Source organism: Aethalodelphis obliquidens, unplaced genomic scaffold (genome assembly GCF_003676395.1).
Source record: "Aethalodelphis obliquidens isolate GAN/ISIS:26980383/991018 unplaced genomic scaffold, ASM367639v1 scaffold6, whole genome shotgun sequence".
Classification (NCBI taxonomy): domain Eukaryota; kingdom Metazoa; phylum Chordata; class Mammalia; order Artiodactyla; family Delphinidae; genus Aethalodelphis; species Aethalodelphis obliquidens.
In genome coordinates, this window is record NW_020837950.1 from 42859244 (window position 1) to 42884261 (window position 25018).

The window sequence follows — 25018 nt, forward strand, 5'->3', positions numbered from 1 at the left end:
CAGCTGTGGCACGCAGGCTCTCTAGTCGTGGTGCGCAGGCTCTAGAGTGCGCAGGCTTAGTTGCCCTGCAGCATGTGGGATCTTAGCTCCTTGACCAGGAATTGAACCCATGTCACCTGCATTGGAAGGCGGATTCTTACCAACTGGACCACCAGGGAACTCCCCTTAGGTGTTCTTTAAATAGTACAGATATTAATATTTTGTCTAATATGATTTTGCATAGATTTCTGCATCTTGTTTACTTTTTAATTTTATGTACTATGAACAGGTATCATTTTTATAATTAAAGTTAATCAGAAAAGATAGGTCATAAGAATTAGTGTTCTCATGACATCAAGATTCCCTAAGAATTACCAATGAAATAAAAAATAAGGATTGTATGTGGGCTCTTTATAACACTTTACAGTTTAGAATCTCTACCTTTAGCAGCCTGTCAAAGAGAATGATTCTGTTTAGTTGGTACTCTGTGTCCCTCTCTCGGATGATTAAAGGGAGAGTGGCAGCTGCAGACAGCTCATTATTGCTGTTTGAATGAGGTAAATTAGACTGACTGTAAAAAAGAAACAAAAGCAGAAAAATTAACAAAAGGTATAAAAAGTTTTAAAATTAAAAACACCATATTTTTGTGTTATTTTTAGGAAATACTTTTCAAAGAAAATGTACAAGCTTCTTACCAGTATAATATAAACAGAAAGGAAAAATAAGTGTAAAAGGAGACGATATACTCACTCATCTTCAAGTAGTGGGTAAAATGCTTCTCCATCAACATCTTTTAATCTCTGTGAATTCAGAGAGAAAGTATTTGTGATATTTAGGATCTGAGACAGAAATGCTGATCCATATTTAAAAGGAAAAATAACATTAAAATTATGAATTTATAAAGGTACCAAGAAAAGTATAAGGTAGAATCTAAAATTCATTCCTAACATAAATATGCAAATATACCATGCCTCCAGTGATTAAATCTGGCTGTGAAGAACCGTTTTTTTGGTTTTTGATTTTTTAACCTCTAGGTATCTCTTGTAAAGGTTAGACACCTATAATAATTGTTGTCCAAACACAATTCAGAAATACTAAAATTAGTATGAAATTTAATAAATGGATATTTTTAAATTATATGAATATTATTTTAAAATGTACTTTTGCATACATATCCCTCAAAGTCAGATTTATTTTTGTTTTGACATTAATACAAACTAAGACAAAACTAAGGTGCTAATAAAAAGGATTCAGAAGAATTTCTCACATCATACTTTGAACATAGATGATTCAAATGGCTGATAAATCAACTGACAAAATTCAATTCTTTTATTTTTTTCACAAAGTCATTATAATAAATGTTACACCAAATGATGACATTGCCAGAATTACAGATATTCTCCAAAAACATAAGAAGGTAGGCAGTAGTAAAGTAAAATCTTAGACAAATGCTAAGCAGGGTGATTAAAGTTAATGCCACCCTGCCTGCTGCCCTGCTGTTCAGTTCAACTTCCAACTAGAGGGCAGCGTGTCTGCTCCTCTGGGGACCGACACAGAAGTTCGAAGTCGCTGTGTAGCCAGCATCGACCTTCTGCTGATTAGAGTCACTGTGCACTCATCCATGTGAGTTATTCCCAGAATTTTTAAAAGCCAAAGAAAACCCAGCACAGAGAATCTGGCAAACATTGGATTTATGCCTAACTTTTCTCTAAAATTTGACATGCGTTTATCCCATTTTGCCCTTAAACCTTGAGGTATTTCTTTCACGTATTAAAATTCTAAGTTGAAAAATAAGATTTTACCCAATTTTTACTGCATTATTAACGTACATATTTTTTTAAAGCTTAGGTTTTACTGCCCTGAAAGTCATAAATATTATTAGTAACTTGTCTGCTTTTTTTCTAGTTAAAAATTTAGCATATTAAGGGTTTAAAAAAGGCAAAAATACTTATACAGAAAAGTATAAGATAAAAATTATTATTTGTTTTCTACATTATTTTAAAAATCAACGTTAATATTTTTTCTGAATAATTATAGAAAAAAAGTATTTTAAATTTCAGAAGTGGAAATGTAAGGGAACTGAGGAAGTAAATAAAATGGAAGCCTACATTCAACTTGTATTCATATAATTTGGATTATATTTAAATTAAAGAAACAAGAGTTAAATACAATCAGTTGAAACCATATGTTTTGGATATACTTTATTGTTTACCACCTTGTATTGCTACTTATTTTGTCCACTGTACACATTCTTTCTCTTCAAAGAGATGATAAGTTTAGGGTATCAGGTATAATCATCATATATTTTAATTTTCTGTTCCTGGCATTATAGCAGATAAGAGATTCTAATATCTCCCTATTGTATAATGTGTAAAATATTAAATGACAGGAAAAGCCTAAAAGAGTAACAAAAATGCAATGACGTAAGACACAAAGCTGGGTTTACAGAGAAAGGAGGTAAACTAGTACTAAAGTATACTTACTGATAACTGTGGTCTAGGGTTTTAGAGCACAATGGGACATAGGCTCAGGCACCTGATTAAAGGGGCAGCCAAATTGGAGGAGACCCTGCTACACCCCAGTAAAGACAGAACTGTGTGTATGTGCTGGCGGTGGGGTGGGGAGAGGGCTCTGAACTGCTAGCCTCGAGACAGACAACAAGGGAAATTATCTATTTTATCTTTGGCTATAGACAACAATAAAAAGGCTAGGAGTTTTAGCTTCCAGTCCAACACTCAAAAGCTTGGAAGTTATCCCTCCTGCCCTAACAGCAAGAAAAAAAATGGAAGAAACTGAAAATCAACAGCTCTTTTTAGAGCCATCAGGATCAGGGCAAAAATGCTCCCTGGAAAACTGGAGAGACAGGCAAATATAGACAATCACAGCTAAGGTGGAGCAGAAGCTACTGCTGGAGCCTGGTAAGAACATTTGAAGGGTAACTGACTAATCGTTGCAGATTTAGCAAGGACTAACCTGAGAGATAAAAACTTCTGGAGGCCCAGCCCTAGGGGAAACTCCACACTTCCTTGAGTTTTACCTCCATAAATCCCAACAGGTTCTTAGGGTGAAAGTCTAAGAAAAATCCCCTCTTGTCTCTTGCAGGAGGAGGGACAAAGTAACCAAAGTAACCACTTTTAAACTGCTCCCAGAGTACCCTGTTGTCAAAAGTAAAGGCCTGCCCTCAAGGGAAACTATTTTACCAGAGTCTAAATGACCTGGGGTAAGGGAAATATGAGATTCTAGGCCCCTCTAGTCTTTGATGTGGGGATAAGAAATACCCAATTCCAGCTCTCTCTAGCCTTCCTGTCTCACCTAAAGAAATGGGGAGGGAAGCTGAGAAGCTCAGGCCCAGAGACAAAGGCTCATTAAAACACTGAGACCTAATGATAGGATTATCCCTCCAACCTTATCTCCCTCCCCTATCTTATCTCCATATATAGAGTTCCTGTATAATACAGGGGATTCCAGCTGAAAGAACTGCAAGCCTCAGACCCTATATAAAAGAGTCTCCAGGGAAACCCAAAGGCAGTAAGGAAGATGAGAACAAGGACACTTGAGAAAACTTTACCCTCTGACAAAAAAGCTACACAACAACTAGATAAACATGAAATCTTGCACTAAAGGTCTATTTATGATTGTTCTTCTTACTAATATATCATGTTGGGTTTTCAAAAAAAAATTGTTAAGGCCTGCTAAAATGTAAAAGAAAGACATTCAGGACCAGATTCATATATGGTAGACATTTTGGAATTATCAGACCAGGAATTTTATATAAATAACTATGATTAAAAAGGATAAAAATTACATCAGACGGGTCTCCAGAAAGCACGTAAGCAAAAAAGAGAGTGGGGTGAAATGTCTAAAGTACTGAAAGATAAAAACAACCAAACTAGAATTCTGTATCCAGCAAAATTACACCTCAAAGTAAAGAAGATAGTGGTGCAGGGGTTAAGAATCCCACATGCCACGGAGCAACTAAGCCCGTGTGCCACAACTACTGAGCCTGCACTCTAGAGCCCACAAGCCACAACTACTGAGCCCGTGCACCACAACTACTGAAGCCTGTGTGCCTAGAGCCCATGCTCCGCAACAAGAAAAGCCTCCGCAACAAGACAAGCCGCCGCGACGAGAAGCTCGCGCACCGCAACAAAGAGTAGCCCCTGCTAGCCGCAACTAGAGAAAGCTTGTGTGCAGCAATGAAGACCCAATGTAGCCAAAAATAAATAAATAAATAAATTTACTTAAAAAAAAAAAGTAAAGAAAGATCCAACTCTAGTTGTCTAAAAGAAACCCACTTTAAATATAAAGACATAGATACATTAAAAGTAAAGGGATAAAGATATACCATGGAAACACTAATTAAAAGAAAACTGGAATAGCTATATTAATTTCAAGCAAAACAAACTTCAGAGTAAGAAACATAATATATACACATACACACATCCTATTTATAAGACCAACAATTTAATAGCTTAGGAATAAATCTGATAACATATATAGACACTAAAAAGGAAATTTTGATATAAAATAGGACCTAAATAAATGGTATATCTACACCGTGTTCAAGAAATAGGACTCATATGTTGAAGATATCAATTCTCTACAAATTTAATGCAATTCTAATCAAAATCCTATACTTTTAAAATGAAATGACAAGATGATTATAAAAATCAAATAGAAGAGCTCCATGTTAGAGAGTTCACGTTAAAGAACAAACTGGGCATCTCCCCTGTTAGGCATCAAGAGCTCATATAAAACCATGTATTAATATAGTGTGTTATTGGGTAAGGTTATACCAATAGGTCAAAGATCAGAATAGAAAGCTCAGAAACATATCCACACATACATGAAAGAGCTGATATTACAGATCAAAAAACCAAAGAGTGAATTATTCAATATGTAGTGCTGAGACAAGGGATTATTTCTTATGAATGAAATGTGATTTTGGATACCTACCTCACATCTTACTAAAAAAAAAAAAAAAATACAGGTGAATCAATGGACAAAATGTGGAAAAAAGGTCTAAATCTTTTAGAAGAAAATACAGAAGAACTTCATAAAAATATATTTGTAACCTTGGTAAATGTTAACATTAAATTTAAATGTTACAATAAGCAAAATATATCAAAACATATTTGACTATAAAGAAAAGCATTGATAAAATTAAGAACTCTATTCATTAAAAGACACCATCAAAAAGTTAAAGGAAAAGCCACAGATGAGAACATAAACGCACCACATACAGGCATACCTCAAAGATACCGTGGGCTTGGTTCCAGACGACCATAATAAAGCAAATATCACAATAAAGCGAGTCACACAAATTATTTGGTTTTCCAGTATATATGAAAGCTATTTATACTATACTGTAGTCTATTAAGTGTGCAATAGCATTATGTAGAAAAAAAAAGACCATACATGTACCTTAATTAAAAATACTTTATTGCTAAAAAAACTGCTAACTGGCACCTGAGCTTACAGCAAGTCATAACCTTTTTGCTGGGGGAAGTCTTGCCTCGATGCCGAGGGCTTGCTGACTGACCAGGCTCATGGTTGCAGAAGGTTGGGTGGCCCTGGCAACTCCTTAAAATAGGACAGCAATGAAGACAGCCCCATCAGTTGACACATCCTCTGATGAATGTGTAGCAGGCAACGCTGTTTGATAGCATTTTACCCACAGCAGAATTTCTTTCAAAATTGGAGTCAAGCCTCTCAAAACCTGCTGCTTGCTTTATCAGCTAAGTTTAAGTAATATTCTAAATCCTCCGTTGTCATTACAACATCTTCACGGCATCATCACCAGGAGTAGATTCCAACTGAAGAAACCACTCTCTTTGCTCATCCATAGCAAGCAAATCCTTACCCGTCATTTAAAGTTTGATCATGAGATTGCAGCAGTTCCATCACATCTTCAGGCTCCACTTCTAATTTTGGTTCTCTTGCAATTTCCAACACATCTGCAGTTCCTTCCTGCCCTGAATTTTTGAACCTCTCAAAATCCTCCATGAGGGTTGGGGAATCAACTTCTTCTAAATTCCTGTTAATGTTGATATTTTGACTTCTTCCCATGAATCATGAATGTTTTCAATGACATCTAGAATGGTGAATCCTTTCCAGAAGTTTTCAGTTGACTTTTCTCAGATCCATCAGATAAACTGCTATCTATGGCAGTTATAGCCTTACTGATTTCTTAAAGGATAAAACTTGAAAGTCAAAATGACTTGATCTGAGGGCAGCAGAATAGATGTTAGCAGGCATGAAAACAACATCAGTCTTGTTGTACATCTCCATGAGAGCTCTTGGGTAACCTGGTGCATTGTCAGTGAGCAGTAACATTTTGAAAGGAATCATTTTTCTGAGCAGTGGGTCTCAATAGTGGGCTTAAAATATTCAATAAACCATGCTGTAAACAGATGTACTGTCATACAGGCTTTATTGTTCCACTGATAGAGCATACGCAGAATAGACTGAGCATCATTCTTAAAGGTCTTAAAATTTTCAAAATGGTAAATTAGCATTGGCTTCAACTTAAAGTCACCAGCTGCAGCATTAGCCCCAAACAAGAGACTCAGTCTGTACTTTGAAGCCAGGCATTGACTTCTCCTCTCTAGCTATGAAAGTCTAGATGGCATCTTCTTCCAATAGAAGGCTGTTTCATCTACATGGAAAATCTGTTGTTTGGTGTAGCCACATTCATTACTTATGTTAGTTACATCTGGATAACTTCCTGCAGCTTCTACATCAGTACTTGCTGACTTCATCTTGCACTGTTATGTTCTAGAGATGGCTTCTTTTCTTATAACTCATGAATCAAGCGCTGTTAGCTTCAAATTTTTCTTCTGCAGCTTCCTCACCCTTCTCAGTCTTCACAGAATTGAAGAGAGTTAGGACCTTGCTCTGGATTAGGCTTTGGCTTAAGGGAATGTTGTGGCTGTTTTCATCTTCTATCAAGATCACTGTTCACTGGAGTAGCACTTTTAATTTCCTTTAAGTATTTTTTCTTTGCATTCACAACTTGGCTGTTTGGTGCGAAAGGCCTAGCTTTTGGACTATCTCACGTTTTGACACACCTTCATCAATAATAAGCTTAATCAGTTCTAACTTTTGATTTAAAGTGAGAGATGAGAAACTCTTCTTTTCACTTTAACACTTAGAGGCCACTGTAGGGTTATTAACTGGCCTAGTTTCAACACTGTTGTATCTCAGAGAATAGGGAGGCCGGGGAAGAGGGAGAGAGATGGAACAGTCAGTTGGTGGAATGGTCAGAACATACATTTACAGATTAAGTTCACCATCTTATGTGGGCATAGCTTGTGGTGCCCCAAAATGATTACAGCAGTAACATAAAAATCACTAATCAAAGATTACCATAACAAATATAATAATAATGAAAAAGTTTGAAATACTGCAAGAATTACCAAAATGTGACACAGCGACACACAGTGAGCAAATGCTGTTGGGAAAATGGTGCCAAGAGACTTGCCTGATGCATGGTTGCCACAAACCTTCAATTTGTAAAAAAATGCAATATCTCTGAAGTGCAATAAAGCTAAGTGTGATAATTGAGGTATGCCTGTATACCCAACAAAGGTTGTGTAAATGAATACATTTTTAAAAGTCCTCAAATCAGTAAGAAATCACGCAAAAAAACTGGCAAGAGATATGAACTAGTAATGTACAGAGAGGTAAGCAAATGGCAAAAAATATGAAAAGGCTCATAACTGTACTAAAGTCAGGAAATTGAAAATTAGTATTATAGTAAAATACCATTCTACACCTTTCAGAACAATAATTTTTAATTTGATAAGACCATGTGCTATCACATATGCGGACAAATGAGAACCCTTATCCAACGATAGTAAAAAGATAAAGTGATAAGGCCACTTGTATGAACAGACAATATAACAAGATATACTAAGCTGATGATGTACAGATACTATTTTCCAACAATGCCACTCCTGGGCACATACCTTAAAGAAACTCTCACATATTTTATAGTACCAGGCAGAAATTTAAGGATTCATGTGTATCTGTAAGGTTTTATTAAAAAAAAAAGGAAGGAAGAAAAAAAGAAGGAAGGAAGGGAGAAAGTTCTGAAGCAAATTTGCCAAAATACCATTCTTACATTTCTTAGCTGGCATAATGACAATGTCACAGTGGTGTCATCTAATAGTGAGCTTCTATCTCGACCTTGTCCAAAGCTTTCACCATCTTCAAAGAGAAAACTGAAAGGAGATTGAAAAAATTATTTTTAATTATTTTAGTGAGCACAGAAATCTGATTTATTGTTTCTTGTAGAAAATTTATTCTAAATTATCAATCTCTTCAACAAAAGAAAAAAAGAAATTTTAGACTGAATGGGTTAATAAAAAAGTAACTGTTGGTTGAAATTTCTCCAAAAAATTTTCATTTTTAAATATATGTTGAGTTGGTATAAATACAGTATATAAATATAAAGCATTTTAGTAATACAAGAGTATGATTTATACTCTCTGCTCATGCAGGTGCAATGATTAAATTACTCTCCTGACAGTATGTAAATGTGTTCCTGAGGAAGTTTATATGAGTAAAAAATGATAAAGGGAACAAGAAAGAAAGATGCTAATGATGATAACTCCTCAGGAGAAAGAATACTGAATAATAAATGCATTTAGAATTTTAGAGAATTACTTTTGAGAATTTTTATATCCTTCAAACCATTTATTCTTATAATTTCCATCATCTTATTTCCTAATTTTCTACTTAATTCATTGTGTGAACAATATAATTAAAGTAATATTTAAAAATCAGCTTAAGAGGGGAAAAATGTAGAGAGCTAGTGGTGTATTCAAATAATTAACCTAAAATTTACATGTGAAGAAAAAAATATCAGCAGATTAATTCTACAGTTACCTACAAAGATCAAATCTAGTTCTAAAATCTAAAATTAAAACTTTAAGGCACTGGTGGAAAGAGATTCAGGTTCTCTTCTTTATGAATAAATATGAAGAGCAATGGAACAGTGACAATTTTGGCCCTTAGGGTTGTATTGTTATTTAACTTCTAGATAATTTACAGGATGGTGTCCAAGACCTTATGTAGTTCTGCAGATTTTTCTCAACAGTGATTTAGCACCATGATGATCTCTAGCACAAGCATTGAGGTCACTGAGTACATTTTAAAATATCATTAGAAGTAAAAAAAAATAGTTCCTCATAATGGGAACACTAGCCTAGTTTATTAACTCTCTTAAACATTACTGTTCTTTCTGATTTGTACATTTTTTCTTTTATTGATCACCAACTATTGTGAGATGTTCCATAATATTAACTTCAATATTACTTCAAATAGATCATAAAACAAATTATTTATTAAAAAACCATATTTATTAAAATAATAAAAACACTGATGGGAACTCTGCAATTAGGAACTCCTGCCAAGAAAACAAGGTATTGACTCCCAATTGCTTTCATAATCACTGACTTGGAATGTCTACCAAAAGAAAAAAAATATCAAATTAAAAAGAAGTTATTACTAGATTTTTCTCATTTCCAAGAGAAGTTTTCTTTCCTTACTTGGGGAGTGTGCAGATAGGTGGTTTGGATCGAATGATTTCCTTGTTCACAAGCTCTTTTTCCAAGTCACCTCCAGCTAAACACCAAAGGTAATACACTTCTTCAATAGATCTTTCTGCCAGGTAATCACTGCTTAAATCTATTAATGGAAAATTAAAAAGCTATCACACCTTCTGTTTTTATTAAAAGGCAACAGGCAATAATAGCTGACATTATAAAAAAGTAAAAACTGAAGAACATAATAAGATTCCCTTTAGAATAGTCATACTACACAGAGAGGACTTTGATCAAAGGGGCCTTGCTAGGTTCCTCCCTGTTTACCACACTGAGTTCATATTTTCTGTAATTATCTGTGGGTGATAACTCTTTCCTGGAACAGGTCTTCCATCTTCAATTCTTTTAAACAGTTAGGGGAAAGTCCAAAAGTTCTTTATGAGTCTTTTGGGCCTTGCTTATTTTTAGCTCAAAATAATCTGTGTGCCAGAGTAGCACTTCTTGGGGAGGCCTTCCTGGAACCCCATCATTATGTATTCCTCCTATTGAAGGAGGTCATCAAAAGGACATGAAAGCCAGTTGATGTCAAGCTGGACCCTGGCAAATGGAGGCTCCCACCCCTTCCCCTGTCCTTGGAAAGTGCGTTCAGCTTGCCTTCCCCACTCCCAGAAGCTGCTCCAAGAATACAGCCTTGAGATAGATGTGTGGTGTTGAGATTGTCTGCACTGAATACACAATTGAACCCAACTAAGGCCTCTATACATAAATTTTTAAGATTCTGGAGGGGAGGGGAGGAAATCTGCTCATTTGGTGGTAATCCAAGTCTAGCTTCATAAGCAAATTCTCTTGCTTATTTAAAAAATAAAAAAGAATAGTCATACTACAAAATGCAGAGGATTAAATGCAGATATACATGTTGGTTGTGTATTCAGTTTCTTTGAGAAAAAAGTGTAATTTTTCCCCTCTGTATCAGAGAATATGGGATATACATATCAGATATATCAAGCTCTGCAGGAAAGAAAGAAGGGCAGAAAAAAGCACTTGGGTAGGCAACCAACACACACTGTCCCATCTTTATGTCTTGAGGCAATTTCTGCCTCTTTTGAGAAGTCCTTCTTTATATCTCAGGGAGGCTTTGCTTCCACTTACTACGTGCGTACTAACCCTCATTTATAACAGTAATTGTGCGACTGAATGTCTGTCTGCCTCCCCATTTGGCAAAAATGATACTTGCAGATACAGTGTATGGAACATAGTAGAAACTCAATAAATATTTGATTGAACCAATGTTCAGTAAGTATTTCCTGCCACAACTTATGTAGTGATAATTTTTCAGTATAAAGGTAACATACTGGTGTCCCTAAAACACACATTCTGAGAGTTGTAATCTTCAGAGAGGAATTAAGAGAGAAAAGGTGATATTCTGTTACAAACATGGAATATAATGATATGGACTTCCTATCAATAATATGATTTTTTGAGATCATTTATAATACATTTTATGAAATATGATATACAAATATTGTTGTAGTAGAAATTCCATTGGAAATTAGAAGATCTGATTTTAGCATTAAGATTTGAGATGAAAATAAGACCTTGGTTTACATAATAAAAAAATTTTTGTTTGGTGCTACTTCCTTTCCTTGATTCTTAAATTTCTTGCTCCAAAGAAATTAAATTTAAAGAACTAAAATGTTAGGTTATATTTTAATCACTTCCAGAATTACTTCTATCCTTTGTTGTATTTATCATTACCTTTACACAGCTGACTGATATCCTCAGGCAGAGTTAAATCGGCACATCTCAGAGAAGAAGAAAACAGGCTGGTAGGTTTGGTAAAGGGAGTGTATAAAGGTGACACTTCACTGAACACATTGTCCTGCATTAATTCATCTGGGGTTGGCCTTAAGAAATATTTAAAATACGGTACATGAATGAAAGTCATTAAAATTTTCCTAGAATAATGGCACACTTCAAGGGATAGTTAAAAGTCAAAATTACCTCATTAGTATAGAAAATAATAAAGTTCTCCTTATTAGAGTCTAGATATATACCTTTAAAAAGAGAATCAAGTGACTGTAAATAAATGCTGACTTTTTTACCTTTGTTGTGCTTTTTGTACTTTATGATAAAAAATTATTACATATGAGCATCTCCATTTTTTACTTTTAGCTTGACCATCATATACCTGCTTTACTGAATACCTTAATTAAATAATAAAATTGTAAACTGATAAAATCTTCTGATTTTCTTCCTACTCTCTTAGTTTATGTGGTATATTTACCCAAAACTATGCTTTTAATACCATTCCTCTCTTTAGGAAATGTTTTCCTAAAGACAAATTCGAATATATTATTTTCAAATATTATATACTTACTGAGTTTAGGGACAACTGGATGGCTAACAATGACATCATCAAATGAAAATAAATAATAAAACTTCTAAGAAATCCTTTTATATTATCAAAAATTACTAACTTACCTCACCATTTATCTAAGTTCTTTTCTATAATACATATTTGCCAATAAACTTTTGTTCTCATTTTTCTCATATCATTTGTATCTAGGCATATCTATATTCCACAGTTTAGCTGATTTTCTAATTGGAGGCTAGGAAATGAACTAGTAACTGCTTTTGGTATATGCCAGTTTTCTAACCATGGTTAATTATTTTTTCTTCTTTAATTACCATACATTAAAGCCATAACTAACAATTATGATACCAATATCAATCATGTACTACTATATATGTTAATATTCTTATTTAACCCTTTAGTATTAAAAACTTAACTACTTATATGTTAAGATCTCAGTAATAATCCCAAACTCTTGATATCAACCTTTTAGAAGGGTGGAAGGTGAGGCACTTCTTCAAAAGATCTATCACATTTTCAGGAAGCTCCTGGTAAATAGAGAGAGAAAAGAATTATTTTAAAAAATCCATTTAAAAATTTATATTACTTAAATGTTTGCTACTTTACAATGTTTTGACTTTTTTTGAAAGTTTTTATTTGGACTTTAAAGAAATTCATATTAGTTTGTCACTCTGTCAAAAAGCAGATAACTAAACAGAAATAAACATAGCTTTAAAATAGTTTGCTATTGAATCCCAAGTATGCAGAATAAATAAATTTTCAATAACATATTAACGACAAACCTTTATAATGTCCAGACAACCATGCTCTTCAGCCAGAACTATTATAGTGTCATCTATGCAGTCTATAAAACAGAAAAATTATATGAATTAAAGCTGCTTTTCTAACTTATACTAACTGGGAATTGAACTCTAATAAAATTTTTTTTAATTATGTAATTCAGTTTTAGAACTTGGAATATTAAAAAGCTTGAGACTTTTTCAACTTTCCTTACATGCTTTGATAAAAATAAATACTTCAAACACTAAGTATTAATTGTATCATAGATACTGAAAGCACCTTAAATAGTGAATTAAAGCAGTAATTCAAGGAGGTAAAGATTCTCTCCTTCTCTCTTCCCCCCCCCTATATGTATATACACATATTACTATTTAAAAAGGCTTTAGTATATTTTTACGATTATACGAGTAATTTATTTTTATTAAATACAATTTGAAGAATGTACACACGTTTCTCTGGGATTTAAAGTATAAGTTCTACAAACGTATGGACAGCAAGGGGGGAAAGCAGTGGAGGGTGGTGGTGGTGGTGTGATGAATTGGGGGATTGGGATTGACATGTATACACTGATGGGTATAAAATGGATGACTAATAAGAACCTGCTGTATAAAAAAATAAATTAAATAAAATTTTAAAAAAAGTATAAGTTCTAATCTGTAGACAACATTTATAGATCTCTAAGACTCCTTAACAGCTATATTATCAATCTTTGACATTAAAGAGGTAAATATTATAAAATTTTATCTACAATTCATTATCATTTAATATTTACTAATATTATTCTATACAAATCCTTATTTGTAGACCCTATTAACCTGGACACCAATCTGTCACTCTTTTACACAAAGTGCTCTATCACTGTTTTTCTCTCCTTTTTTACCACACGTGCTTAAATTATTCCACTCTAAAGTGGATTACACAAATTTTTATAAATGTGAATGACAAATATTTGCATTATATACATGTAAAATACATGAGCTTGTTGTAAGGAAAAATAAACATTCTTCCTCAGTCATTATTCACACAATTCACCAAGTAGAAAGCTGAAAAGTTACAATACATTGCCTGAAGGCAACTGCGACAGTGAAGTACAATTTTATAATCTCATATTTTGATTTCACAAGTTAGTTTACTTGGCTAGATCATGCTAAAATTATATCCATGTACATTATAATTCCTTAGTCAATGAGGAAAGCTGTCCTATAATACTTCAAAGGCACTTCTTAAACTGTCCTGTTAATGCTTACCACTGATCATTAGAAAATTAAAGAAAGTGAGGATATTTCAGTGTATCCACTATTTTGAAGAACACGTTCTCAATATGCATAACTACTGTCACTAAAGATTATATTTATAGTTGAAAGATAATGAATTGTGAGACACTTACCCAGTGTAAGCAAAAATTTTAGCCTTTCAGAAATATCCAAACTCTGAAATAGTTTTCTTCCCTAAATAAAATGAGAAAAGAAATTCTTGTTAACATTTACATCATTCTTCACAGGGGGGTCTTGTTTTTTCAGCGCTGAAAATGATTTTATCAGTTACCTCTATTTCTCTTCAGAGGTTTTATTAGATTTTTTGAGTTGGCTCCACTAAAGAAAAATCATTGGTGATGTAACATTTTTTTAAATGTTGCATAATATTTAACACTTAAGCATTTCATATATCTAAGGATCATTACATTTTAGTTTGATCTCAAGCATTCTTCATTTTTGAGACCTACATATACCTGGTGGTCTAGAGGAACTCCAGGAGTCTTATTTCATTAAAAGACCAAGATGCCATATTACCCTTTCATCTACCCAATTAATTCTTACTTATATAGCATGATACAGGTAGTCTGTTATCTCCATTAAGAAACATTCCATGACACTCCTTCCTCTTCCCAAAGTGACTTAAGACGACCATTTTTGTCTTCCCATAGCACCTGGTATACTTCTTTATAAGACACATACATTGTATTTTAGTTGTTTCCTTAATAGTTGGCTTCAGGGGGCTCCTTGGAATGGAGTCTTAAATCAAACACTTACAACTTTAACTAATGATCATGTGTTGAGCGACTACCGAGTGCCAAGTTGGACTTTCTACCACCAATTATACAACTTGGGCAAATTACTTAACCACCTTAAGCCTCACTTTTCTCATTTATAAATTGGAATATTAACTATACATGCCACACAGGGTACAGTGAAGGTTATATGATGTATAAAAAAGTGCTTAGCATTTTCTGAATAAAGAAAATGCTTCATAAATGTTGGCTATTATTATGTTTCTCTAATTATTAACAAATTAAACATATATGATCATTTAAATAGACTTAGAAGGAAAAGGCTTAAGAAGATAGCTTGGTCTTTAGAGAAAAAGAGGCTCTGATTTTCTGTTTTTTTGCTTTTTTAATACAGAGGAAAAAAATCTCTTGAAGACATATGAAATTAGAACTACAGGTGGAGAGATCATTGAAAACAAGTTGCCATTCCTCTCTCTCTTCTCAATCACTTACACTACTATCAACATTAATCTTGTAGACCTAAAGGCCAGATACTATAAAACTCGTAGAGGAAAACACAGGCAGAACACTCTCTGACATAAATCGAAGCAAGATCCTTTTTTGATCCACCTCCTAGAGTAATGAAAATAAAAACAAAAATAAACAAATGGGACCTAATTAAACTTAAAAGCTTTTGCACAGCAAAGGAAACCATAAACAAAACGAAAAGACAACCCACAGAATGGGAAAAAGTATTTGCAAATGAAGCAACTGACAAGGGATTAATCTCCAAAATATACAAACAGCTCATGCAGCTCAATAACAAAACAAACAAACAAAAAAACCCAATCAAAATAATGGGCAGAAGATCTAAACAGACATTTATCCAAAGAAGACATACAGATGGCCAAAAAGCACATGAAAAGATGTTCAACATCACTAATTATTAGAAAAGTACAAATCAAAACTACAATGAGGGATCACCTCACACTAGTTAGAATGGTCACCATCAAAAAAATCTACAAACAATAAATGCTGGAGAGGGTGTGGAGAAGAGGGATTCCTTCTACACTGCTGGTAGGAATATAAATTGGTACAGCTTCTATGGAGAACAGTATGGAGGTTTCTTAAAAAAAAAACTAAACTAAGAGCTACCATATGATCCAGCAATCCTACTTCTGGGCATATACTCTGAGAAAACCATAATTCGCAAAGATACATGCACCCCAATGTTCATTTGCAGCACTATTTACAATAGCCAGGACATGGAAGCAACCTAAATGTCCATTGACAGAGGAATGAATAAAGAAGATGTGGTACATATACACAATGAAATATCACTCAGCCATGAAACAGAACAAAATAATGCCATCTGCAGCAACAATGGATGGACATAGAAATTGCCCTACTGAGTGATGTAAGTCAGACAGAGAAGGACAAATATCATATGATATTGCTTATACGTGGAATCTAAACTAATAGTACAAATGAACTTATCTACAAAACAGAAATAGAGTCACAGATGTAGAAAACAATCTTAGGGTTACCAGGGGGAAAGGGATAAATTGGGAGATTGGGATTGACATATACACACTATAATATATAAAATAGATAACTAATAAGGACCTACTGTATAGCACAGGGAACTCTACACAATACTCTGTAACGACCTAAAAAAAAGAATCTAAAGAAGAGTTGATATATGTATAAATGATTCACTTTGCTGTATACCTGAAACTAACACAACATTGTAAACAACTATACTCCAATAAAAATTTTTTAAAAAGAACCACCTTAAAAAATTAACTGATTTCAGGGCTTCCCTGGTGGCGCAGTGGTTTAGAGTCCGCCTGCCGATGCAGGGGACACAGGTTCGTGCCCCGGTCTGGAAAGATCCCACATGTCGCGGAGCGGCTACGCCCCTGAGCCATGGCCACTGAGCCTGCATGTCCGGAGCCTGTACTCCGCAACGGGAGAGGCCGCAACAGTGAGAGGCCCACGTACCGCAAAAAAAAAAAAATAATAATAATTGATTTCAGTTTACTTAAAAACTTTAAATGGTCTTCCATACCTTACCTAACTAAGTATAAATCTCTCAATACAGCATTCAAAGTCTCCTAGGATATGGCTCCAAAATAACTTTTCAGTTTAAATGCTTACTATTTATCTATCCTGTGATGAAAACACATACACACACACACACACACATACACACACACGAAGCAGTTAAATTTGATTACTTGCAATACAGTGAACACACTCTACTATTCAGACTCATGTTATTTCTCTACTACTAATTTTTTCTTCGTGTCTATCAAAATTCTGTATAGTCATCCCTCACTATCCGGGGGGACTGGTTCCAGGACCTACTTGGATACCAAAATCCACTGATGCTCAAGTCCTTTATTTAAAGTGGCATAGTATTTGCATATAACCTACACACATCCTCCCTTATACTTTAAATCATTTCTAGATTACTTATAATACCTAATACAATGCAAATGCTATGTAAATAGTTATAAATAAAATGTAAATGCTATGTAAACAGTACTGTTGCATGGCAAATTTAAGTTTTGCTTTTTGGAACTTTCTGGAATTTTTTTTCAAATATTTTCAATCCATGGTTGGTTGAATCCGTAGATGCAGAATCCACAAATACAGAGGGCCAACTATACCTTTGTTTAATTCTTACTCCCAACTGTTAGTTTTGTGACTTAAAGAATTCAAAATCCTTTCTCTCAGCACTTTGATGGCACTGTCCCACTGTTTTCTTGCATTCACACTGCTAAGAAGTTTAATACCAATCTAATTGTTATTCTTTGTAGGTAATATGTCTTTTCTCTGGCACATTTTAAGATTTTCTCAACACTGATAAAGACATCAGAGCTTAGTAAAGGCAGCTTAGCACGTTGGTTAAGGGTACATAAAGCTTTGGACACAGATTGATGGACACAAATCTGCTGAATTAGTTACTACTATGTAACTAGGACAGGTTGTTTAACCTCTCTGTACCTCAATTTCCTAATCTGTAAAGATAGTAATTAGATAAACTTTATAAGTACTGGAAAGAGATTGAGATAATAGATGTAAATATGTTAGAAAAGTACCTGGCTCTTACGAAGTGCTCAATAAACGTTACTCACTATTTCATCATTAGTCATCTCCTAAAAGTTTAGTATAAGATTTCTAGCTATTTGTTGTTGTTGTTGTTGTTTGTATGTTGTGATTTTTTTTCTTTTGCCTTGCAAGGTAATTAGTATGTTCTTTCAAATTGAGAACTTTACTCTCTACTTTTGATACTACTATACGATATTAGAACATCTTGTCTGTCTTTTAAAATTTCTTTTATATTTTCAATCTTTTTATCTATTTGTGTCATATCCTGGGAGATTAACTCAGTGTTCAGTGTGTCCAGTTTCCTATGATCCATTTATTCAGTTCTTTATTTTAATAATTACATATTTTTTTCTTAAAACTCTTAGCTGATTCTTTTCAGTAAATGTTCTTGATTCCTAGTTTCTGTAATTGTTTCATAAATTGAATTGTTTCCTTTATCTCTTAAAGAACACATACATTTATTATAAAATCCTTTCTATTTGTAATAAAATGTAAACTCTATTCGTTGTTCCTTTTTTATAGTAGAGGCCAAATTTAGATGCTTGGTGTTTCTTAGATATGTACTCATTTTTTAATACAGAATTCTCCTATACATGTTTTGGACTATGGAAACTTCTGGGTGACAGAGCAGCTGTACTGACTTTCTGGTAATATGGCAAGATCTTACTAGCAAAGTGCTATAGCTTTTCGTCTATTTCCTTAAAATTTCGAACCTGCCAAAAGTTCCCTTTGTCAATTGTTGGTGTGTTATCAATTAATAGCTTAATGTTTTGTATCAAATCTAAAGGTTTGATGAGGTAGAAGATCTAATCCATCTTAAAACTGGACGCTAAACTTTGAGCACCACTTAAAATGTCATGAAAAAAAAATGTCATGAAGCCCCTATCATGGAATTAATATTTCCTTTCTTGGAATTCACACAGCTCTCTGTGTTTATCTTCAAAGTTAATGAATTTGCATTAAATTATAAACTCTTTGACAATGCACCTTAATCACAGTTTATTCCTACTTCATTGCTATACACACAGTAAAGATCCATCAACATTTGCTGAATCGAATTACTCATATGAGACATACATAGATCATTAGTAAAGAGTTTAAATATAAGTGATGGTAATAAAAAGGAAAAGCTACATACTTCACATTTACACTTATGTATACTTCACATTCTAATAAAATTCTTCATTTAGGCTATGATTTTAAACAAAAATGAGATTCACTATCATTTCATACCAACAAAAAGAAAGATGGTCTAGACAAAGGATAGCAAAGAATCAGAAAATCTGGCATTTTCCCTTAGAAAAAGCAGTGCCAATCTGTAAGCTACCATGTTTTTGTGAATATTTAAATATTAATAATAAAAGCTACCATTTATGGACTGTTTGCAAAGCAACACCCTATACTAAGTACTTTATATACGTTATTTCATATAATTTTTCCAACAGCTTTACAATATAGATACTATTATTATTTATGGAAGTAGAACCAAAGCCTTAAGAAGTTAGTTACCCTAAGTCATACAACTATATTTTGCTGCATTAGATTTCAAACCCCGTTCTCTCTGACTACAAAAGGCTGTCTCTTAACTATTATGCTTTACCTCCTCCACTGTTGAATTAGTTCTGAAAACACACAAAATGAAGAACATAATGTCATCCTAAATCTTAGATATGGTAAAGATCAATGAGTTAATACTTCCAAAATACTTTAAAAATCTCTTGGAAGAGAGAGACCTTCAAGATGGCGGAGGAGTAAGACGTGGAGATCACCTTCCTCTCCACAAATACATCAGAAATACAACTACATGTGGAACAACTCCTACAGGACACCTACTGAATGCTGGCAGAAGACCTCAGACGTCCCTAAAGGCAAGAAACTTCCCAAGTACCTGGGTAGGGCAAAAGAAAAAAGAAAAAACATAGACAAAAGAATAGGGACAGGACCTGCACCTCTGGGAGGGAGCTGTGAAGGAGGAAAGGTTTCCACACACTAGGAAGCCCCTTCACTGGCAGAGACAGGGGTGGCGGGGGGGAAGCTTTGGAGTCACGGAGGAGAGTGCAGCAACAGGGATGCAGAGGGAAAAGCAGAGAGATTCCGCACAGAGGATCGGTGCTGACCAGCACTCACCAGCCCGAGAGGCTTGTCTGCTCACCCGCCGGGACAGGTCGGGGCTGGGAGCTGAGGCTCAGGCTTCGGAGGTCAGATCCCCGGGAGAGGACTGGGGTTGGCTGCGTGAACACAACCTGAAGGGGGCTGGTGCACCACAGCTAGCCGGGAGGGAGTCCAGGAAAAAGTCTGGACCTGCCTAAGAGGCAAGAGACCATTGTTTTGGGGTGTGCAAGGAGAGGGGATTCAGAGCACCACCTAAATAAGCTCCAGAGACGGGTGCAAGCCGCAGATATCAGTGCGGACACCAGAGACAGGCATGAAATGTTAAGCATGTGTGCAAGCACAGGTCACTAGCCACACCTCCCATCCCAGGAGCCTGGGCAGCCCACCACTGCCAGGGTCCCATGATCCATGGACAACTTCCCCGGGAGAAGACATAGCGCACCTCAGGCTGTTGCAACATCACGCCAGCCTCTGCCACCTAAGGCTCCCCCCGCATCCCGTACCCCTCCCTTCCCCAGCCTGAGCAAGCCAGAGTCCCCTAATCAGCCCTTCCTTTAACCCTGTCGGGTCTGAGCAAAGAACAGATGCCCTCAGGCGACCTACACGCACAGGCAGGGCCAAATCCAAAGCTGAACCCCAGGATCTGTGAACAAAGAAGAGAAAGGGAAGTCTCTCCCAGCAGCCTCAGGAGCAGCAGATTAAATCTCCAAAATCAACGTGATGTACCCTGCATCTGTGGAATACCTGAATGGACAACGAATCAACCCAAAATTGAGGAGGTGGACTTTGGGAGCAACGGTATATATATTTTTTTCCTTTTTCTCTTTTTGTGAGTGTGTATGTGTATGCTTCTCTCTGTCATTTTTTTGTCTGTACAGCTTTGCTTTTACCATTTGTCCGAGGGTTCTGTCTGTCCGTTTTTTGTTGTTGTTGTTTTTAGTATAGATTTTAGCACTTCTTATCACTGGTGGATTTGTTTTTTGGTTTGGTTGCTCTCTTCTTTCTTTTGTTTATTTTTCCTTTTTGAAATTACTTATTAATTTTTTTACTTTTAATAATTTTTTATTTTAATTTTTTAACTTTATTTTATTCTTTCTTTAATTCTTTCTTTTTTTCTCCCTTTACTTCTGAGCCTTGTGGCTGACAGGGTCTTGGTGCTCCAGCTGGGTATCAGGCCTATAGCTCTAAGGTGGGAGAGCCGAGTGCAGGATATTGATCCACCGGAGACCTACTGGCCCCACATAATATCAAATGGCAAAAGCTTTCCCAGAGATCTCCGTCTCAACGCTAAAACCCAGATCCACTCAATGACCAGCAAGTTACAGTGCTGGACACCCTACGACAAACAATTAGCAAGACAAGAAAACAACCCCACCCATTACCAGAGAGGCTACCTAAAATCATAAGGTCACAGACACCCCAAAACACACCACCAGACGTGGTCCTGCCCACAAGAAAGACAACATCCAGCCACATCCACCAGAACACAGTCCCCTCCACCAAGACGCCTACACAACCCACTAAACCAACCTTAGCCTCTGGGGACAGACACCAAAAATGATGGGAACTACGAACCTGCAGCCTGCAAAAAGGAGACCCCCAAGCACAGTAAGTTAAGCAAAATGAGAAGACAGAGAAACACACAGCAGATGAAGGAGCAAGGTAAAAACCCACCACACCAAACAAATGAAGAGGAAATAGGCAGGCTACCTGAAAAAGAATTCAGAGTAATGATAAAAAAAGTGGATGCAAATCTTGGAAATAGAATGGAGAAAATACAAGAAACGTTTTACAAGGACCTAGAACTAAAGAGCAAACAAAAAATGATGAAGGACACAATAAATGAAATTAAAAATTCTCTAGAAGGAATCAATAGCAGAAAAACTGATGCAGAAGAATGGATAAGTGACCTGGAAGGTAAAAGAGTGCAAGTAACTACTGCAGAGCAGAATAAAGAAAAAAGAATGAAAAGAATTGAGGAGACTCTCAGAGACCTCTGTGACAACATTAAACACACCAATATTTGAATTATAGGGGTCCCAGAAGAAGAAGAGAAAAAGAAAGGGACTGGGAAAATACTTGAAGAGATTTTAATAGAAAACTTCCCTAATATGGGAAAGGAAATAGTTAATCAAGTCCAGGAAGCACAGAGAGTCTCATACAGGAAAAATCCAAGGAGGAACACGTCAATACACATATCAATCAAACTATCAAAAGTTAAATACAAGGAAAAAATAATAAAAGCAGCAAAGGAAAAACAACAAATAACATACAAGGAAATCCCCATAAGGTTAACAGCTGATCTTTCAGCAGAAACTCTGCAAGCCAGAAGGGAGTGGCTGGACATATTTAAAGTGATGAAAGGGAAAAACCTACAACCAAGATTACTCTACCCAGCAAGGATCTCATTCAGATTCGATGGAGAAATTAAAACCTTTACAGACAAGCAAAAGCTAAGAGAATTCAGCACCACCAAACCAGCTTTACAACAAATGCTTAAGGAACGTCTCTAGGCAGGAAACACAAGTGAAGGAAAAGACCTACAATAACAAACCCAAAAGAGTTAAGAGAATGGTAATAGGAACATACATATTGATAATTACCTCAAATGTAAATGGATTAAATGCTCCAACCAAAAGACATACACTGGCTGAATGGATACAGAAACAAGACCCATGCATATGCAGTTTACAAGAGACCCACTTCAGACCTAGGGACACATACAGACTGAAAGTGAGGGGAAGGAAAAAGATATTCCATGCAAATGGAAATCAAAAGAAAGGTGGAGTAGCAATTCTCATATCAGACAAAATAGACTTTAAAACAATTACAAGAGACAAAGAAGGACACTACATAATGATCAAGGGATCAATCCAAGAAGAAGATATAACAATTATAAATATTTATGCACCCAACATAGAAGCACCTCAGTACATAAGGCAAATGCTAACAGCCATAAAAGGGGAAATTGACAGTAACACAATCATAGTAGGGGACTTTAACACCCGACTTTCACCAGTGGGCAGAGCATTCAAAATGAAAATAAATAAGGAAACACAAGCTTTAAATGATACATTAAACAAGATGGACTTAATTGATATTTACAGGACATTCCATCTAAAACAGAATACACTTTCTTCTCAAGTGCTCATGGAACATTCTCCAGGATACATCATATCTTGGGTCACAAATCAAGCCTTGGTAAATTTAAGAAAATTGAAAGTGTATCAAGGGTCTTTTCTGACCACAACACTATGGGACTAGGTATCAATTACAGGAAAAAATCTGTAAAAAATACAAACACATGGAGGCTAAACAATACACTACTAAATAACCAAGAGATCACTGAAGAAATCAAAGAGGAAATCAAAAAATACCTAGAAACAAATGACAATGAAAAGACGATGACCCAAAACCTGTGGGATGCAGCAAAAGCAGTTCTAAGAGGGAAGTTTACAGCAAAGTTTAAGAAACAAGAAACATCTCAAATAAACAACCTAACCATATACCTAAAGCAATTAGAGAAAGAAGAACAAAAAAACCCCAAAGTTAGCAGAAGGAAAGAAATCGTAAAGATCAGATCAGAAATAAATGAAAATGAAATGAAGGAAAGGATAGCAAAGATCAATAAAACTAAAAGCTGGTTCCTTGAGAAGATAAACAAAATTGATAAACCATTAGCCAGACTCATCAAGAAAAAGATGGAGAAGACTCAAATCAACAGAATTAGAAATGAAAAAGGAGAAGTAACAACTGACACTGCAGAAATACAAAGGATCATGAGAGATTACTACAAGCAACTATATGCCAAAAAAATGGACAACCTGGAAGAAATGGACACATTCTTAGAAAAGCACAGCCTTCCGAGACTAAACCGGGAAGAATAGAAAAAATAAACAGACCAATCACTAGCACTGAAATTGAGACTGTGATTAAAAATCTTCCAACAAACAAAAGCCCAGGACCAGATGGCTTCACAGGCGAATTCTATCAAACATTTAGAGAAGAGCTAACCCAACCTTCTCAAACTCTTCAAAAAAACTGCAGAGGAAGGAACACTCCCAAACTCATTCTACGAGGCCACCATCACCATGATACCAAAAACAGACAAAGATGTCACAAAGACAGAAAACTACAGGCCAATATCACTGATGAACATAGATGCAAAAATCCTCAACAAAATACTAGCAAACAGAATCCAGCAGCACATTAAAAGGATCATACACCATGATCAAGTAGGTTTCTTCCCAGGAATGCAAGGATTCTTCAGTACATGCAAATCAATCAATGTGATACACCATATTAAGAAATTGAAGGAGAAAAACCATATGATCATCTCAATAGATGCAGAAAAAGCTTTTGACAAAATTCAACATCCATTAATGATAAGAACCCTCCAGAAAGTAGACAAAGAGGGAACTTACCTCCACATAATAAAGGCCATATATGACAAACCCACAGCCAACATTGTTCTAAATGGTGAAAAACTGAAAGCATTTCCACTAAGGTCAGGAAAAAGACAAGGTTGCCTACTTTCACCACTATTATTCATCATTGCTTTGGAAGTTTTATCCACAGCAATCAGAGAAGAAAAAGAAATAAAAAGAATCCAAATCGGAAAAGAAGAAGTAAAGCTGTCACTGTTTGCAGGTGACATGACACTATACACAGAGCGTCCTAAAGACTCTATCAGAAAACTGCTAGAGCAAATGAACGAATTTGGTAAAGTAGCAGGATACAAAATTAATGCACAGAAATAACTTGCATTCTTAAACACTAATGATGAAATATCTGAAAGAGAAATTAAGGAAACACTCCCATTTACCACTGCAACAAAAAGAACAAAATACCTAGGAAAAAACCTACCTAAGGAGGCCAAAGACCTGTATGTAGAAAACTATAAGACACTGATGAAAGAAATTAAAGATGATACAAACACATGGAGAGATATATCATGTTCTTGGATTGGAAGAATCAACATTGTGAAAATGGCTATACTACACAAAGCAATCTACAGATTCAATGCAATCCCTATGAAACTACCAATGGCATTTTTCACAGGACTAGAACAAAAAATTGCACAATTTGTATGCAAACACAAAAGACCCTGAATAGCCAAAG

The 25018-nt window shown here is 35.3% G+C and overlaps 1 protein-coding gene across 5 annotated transcripts in view; it reads right to left on the reverse strand.

Annotated features, from left to right (window-relative positions):
- Positions 1-25018, reverse strand: part of TBCK (TBC1 domain containing kinase) — a 236088-nt gene that overhangs the window by 156519 nt on the left and 54551 nt on the right. For all 5 annotated transcript variants that reach the window (XR_003432228.1, XR_003432229.1, XM_027103446.1 and 2 more), the window contains exons 7-14: positions 14069-14129; positions 12684-12745; positions 12367-12428; positions 11283-11431; positions 9534-9672; positions 8105-8204; positions 730-779; positions 421-550 (exon numbers count right to left, since the gene is read on the reverse strand). Coding sequence is in view for 3 of the 5 variants with exons in the window: in XM_027103446.1 (XP_026959247.1) it covers positions 421-550; positions 730-779; positions 8105-8204; positions 9534-9672; positions 11283-11431; positions 12367-12428; positions 12684-12745; positions 14069-14129 (753 nt within the window). In the remaining 2 variants the exon portion in view is untranslated. The remainder of the gene's footprint in view (positions 1-420; positions 551-729; positions 780-8104; positions 8205-9533; positions 9673-11282; positions 11432-12366; positions 12429-12683; positions 12746-14068; positions 14130-25018) is intronic.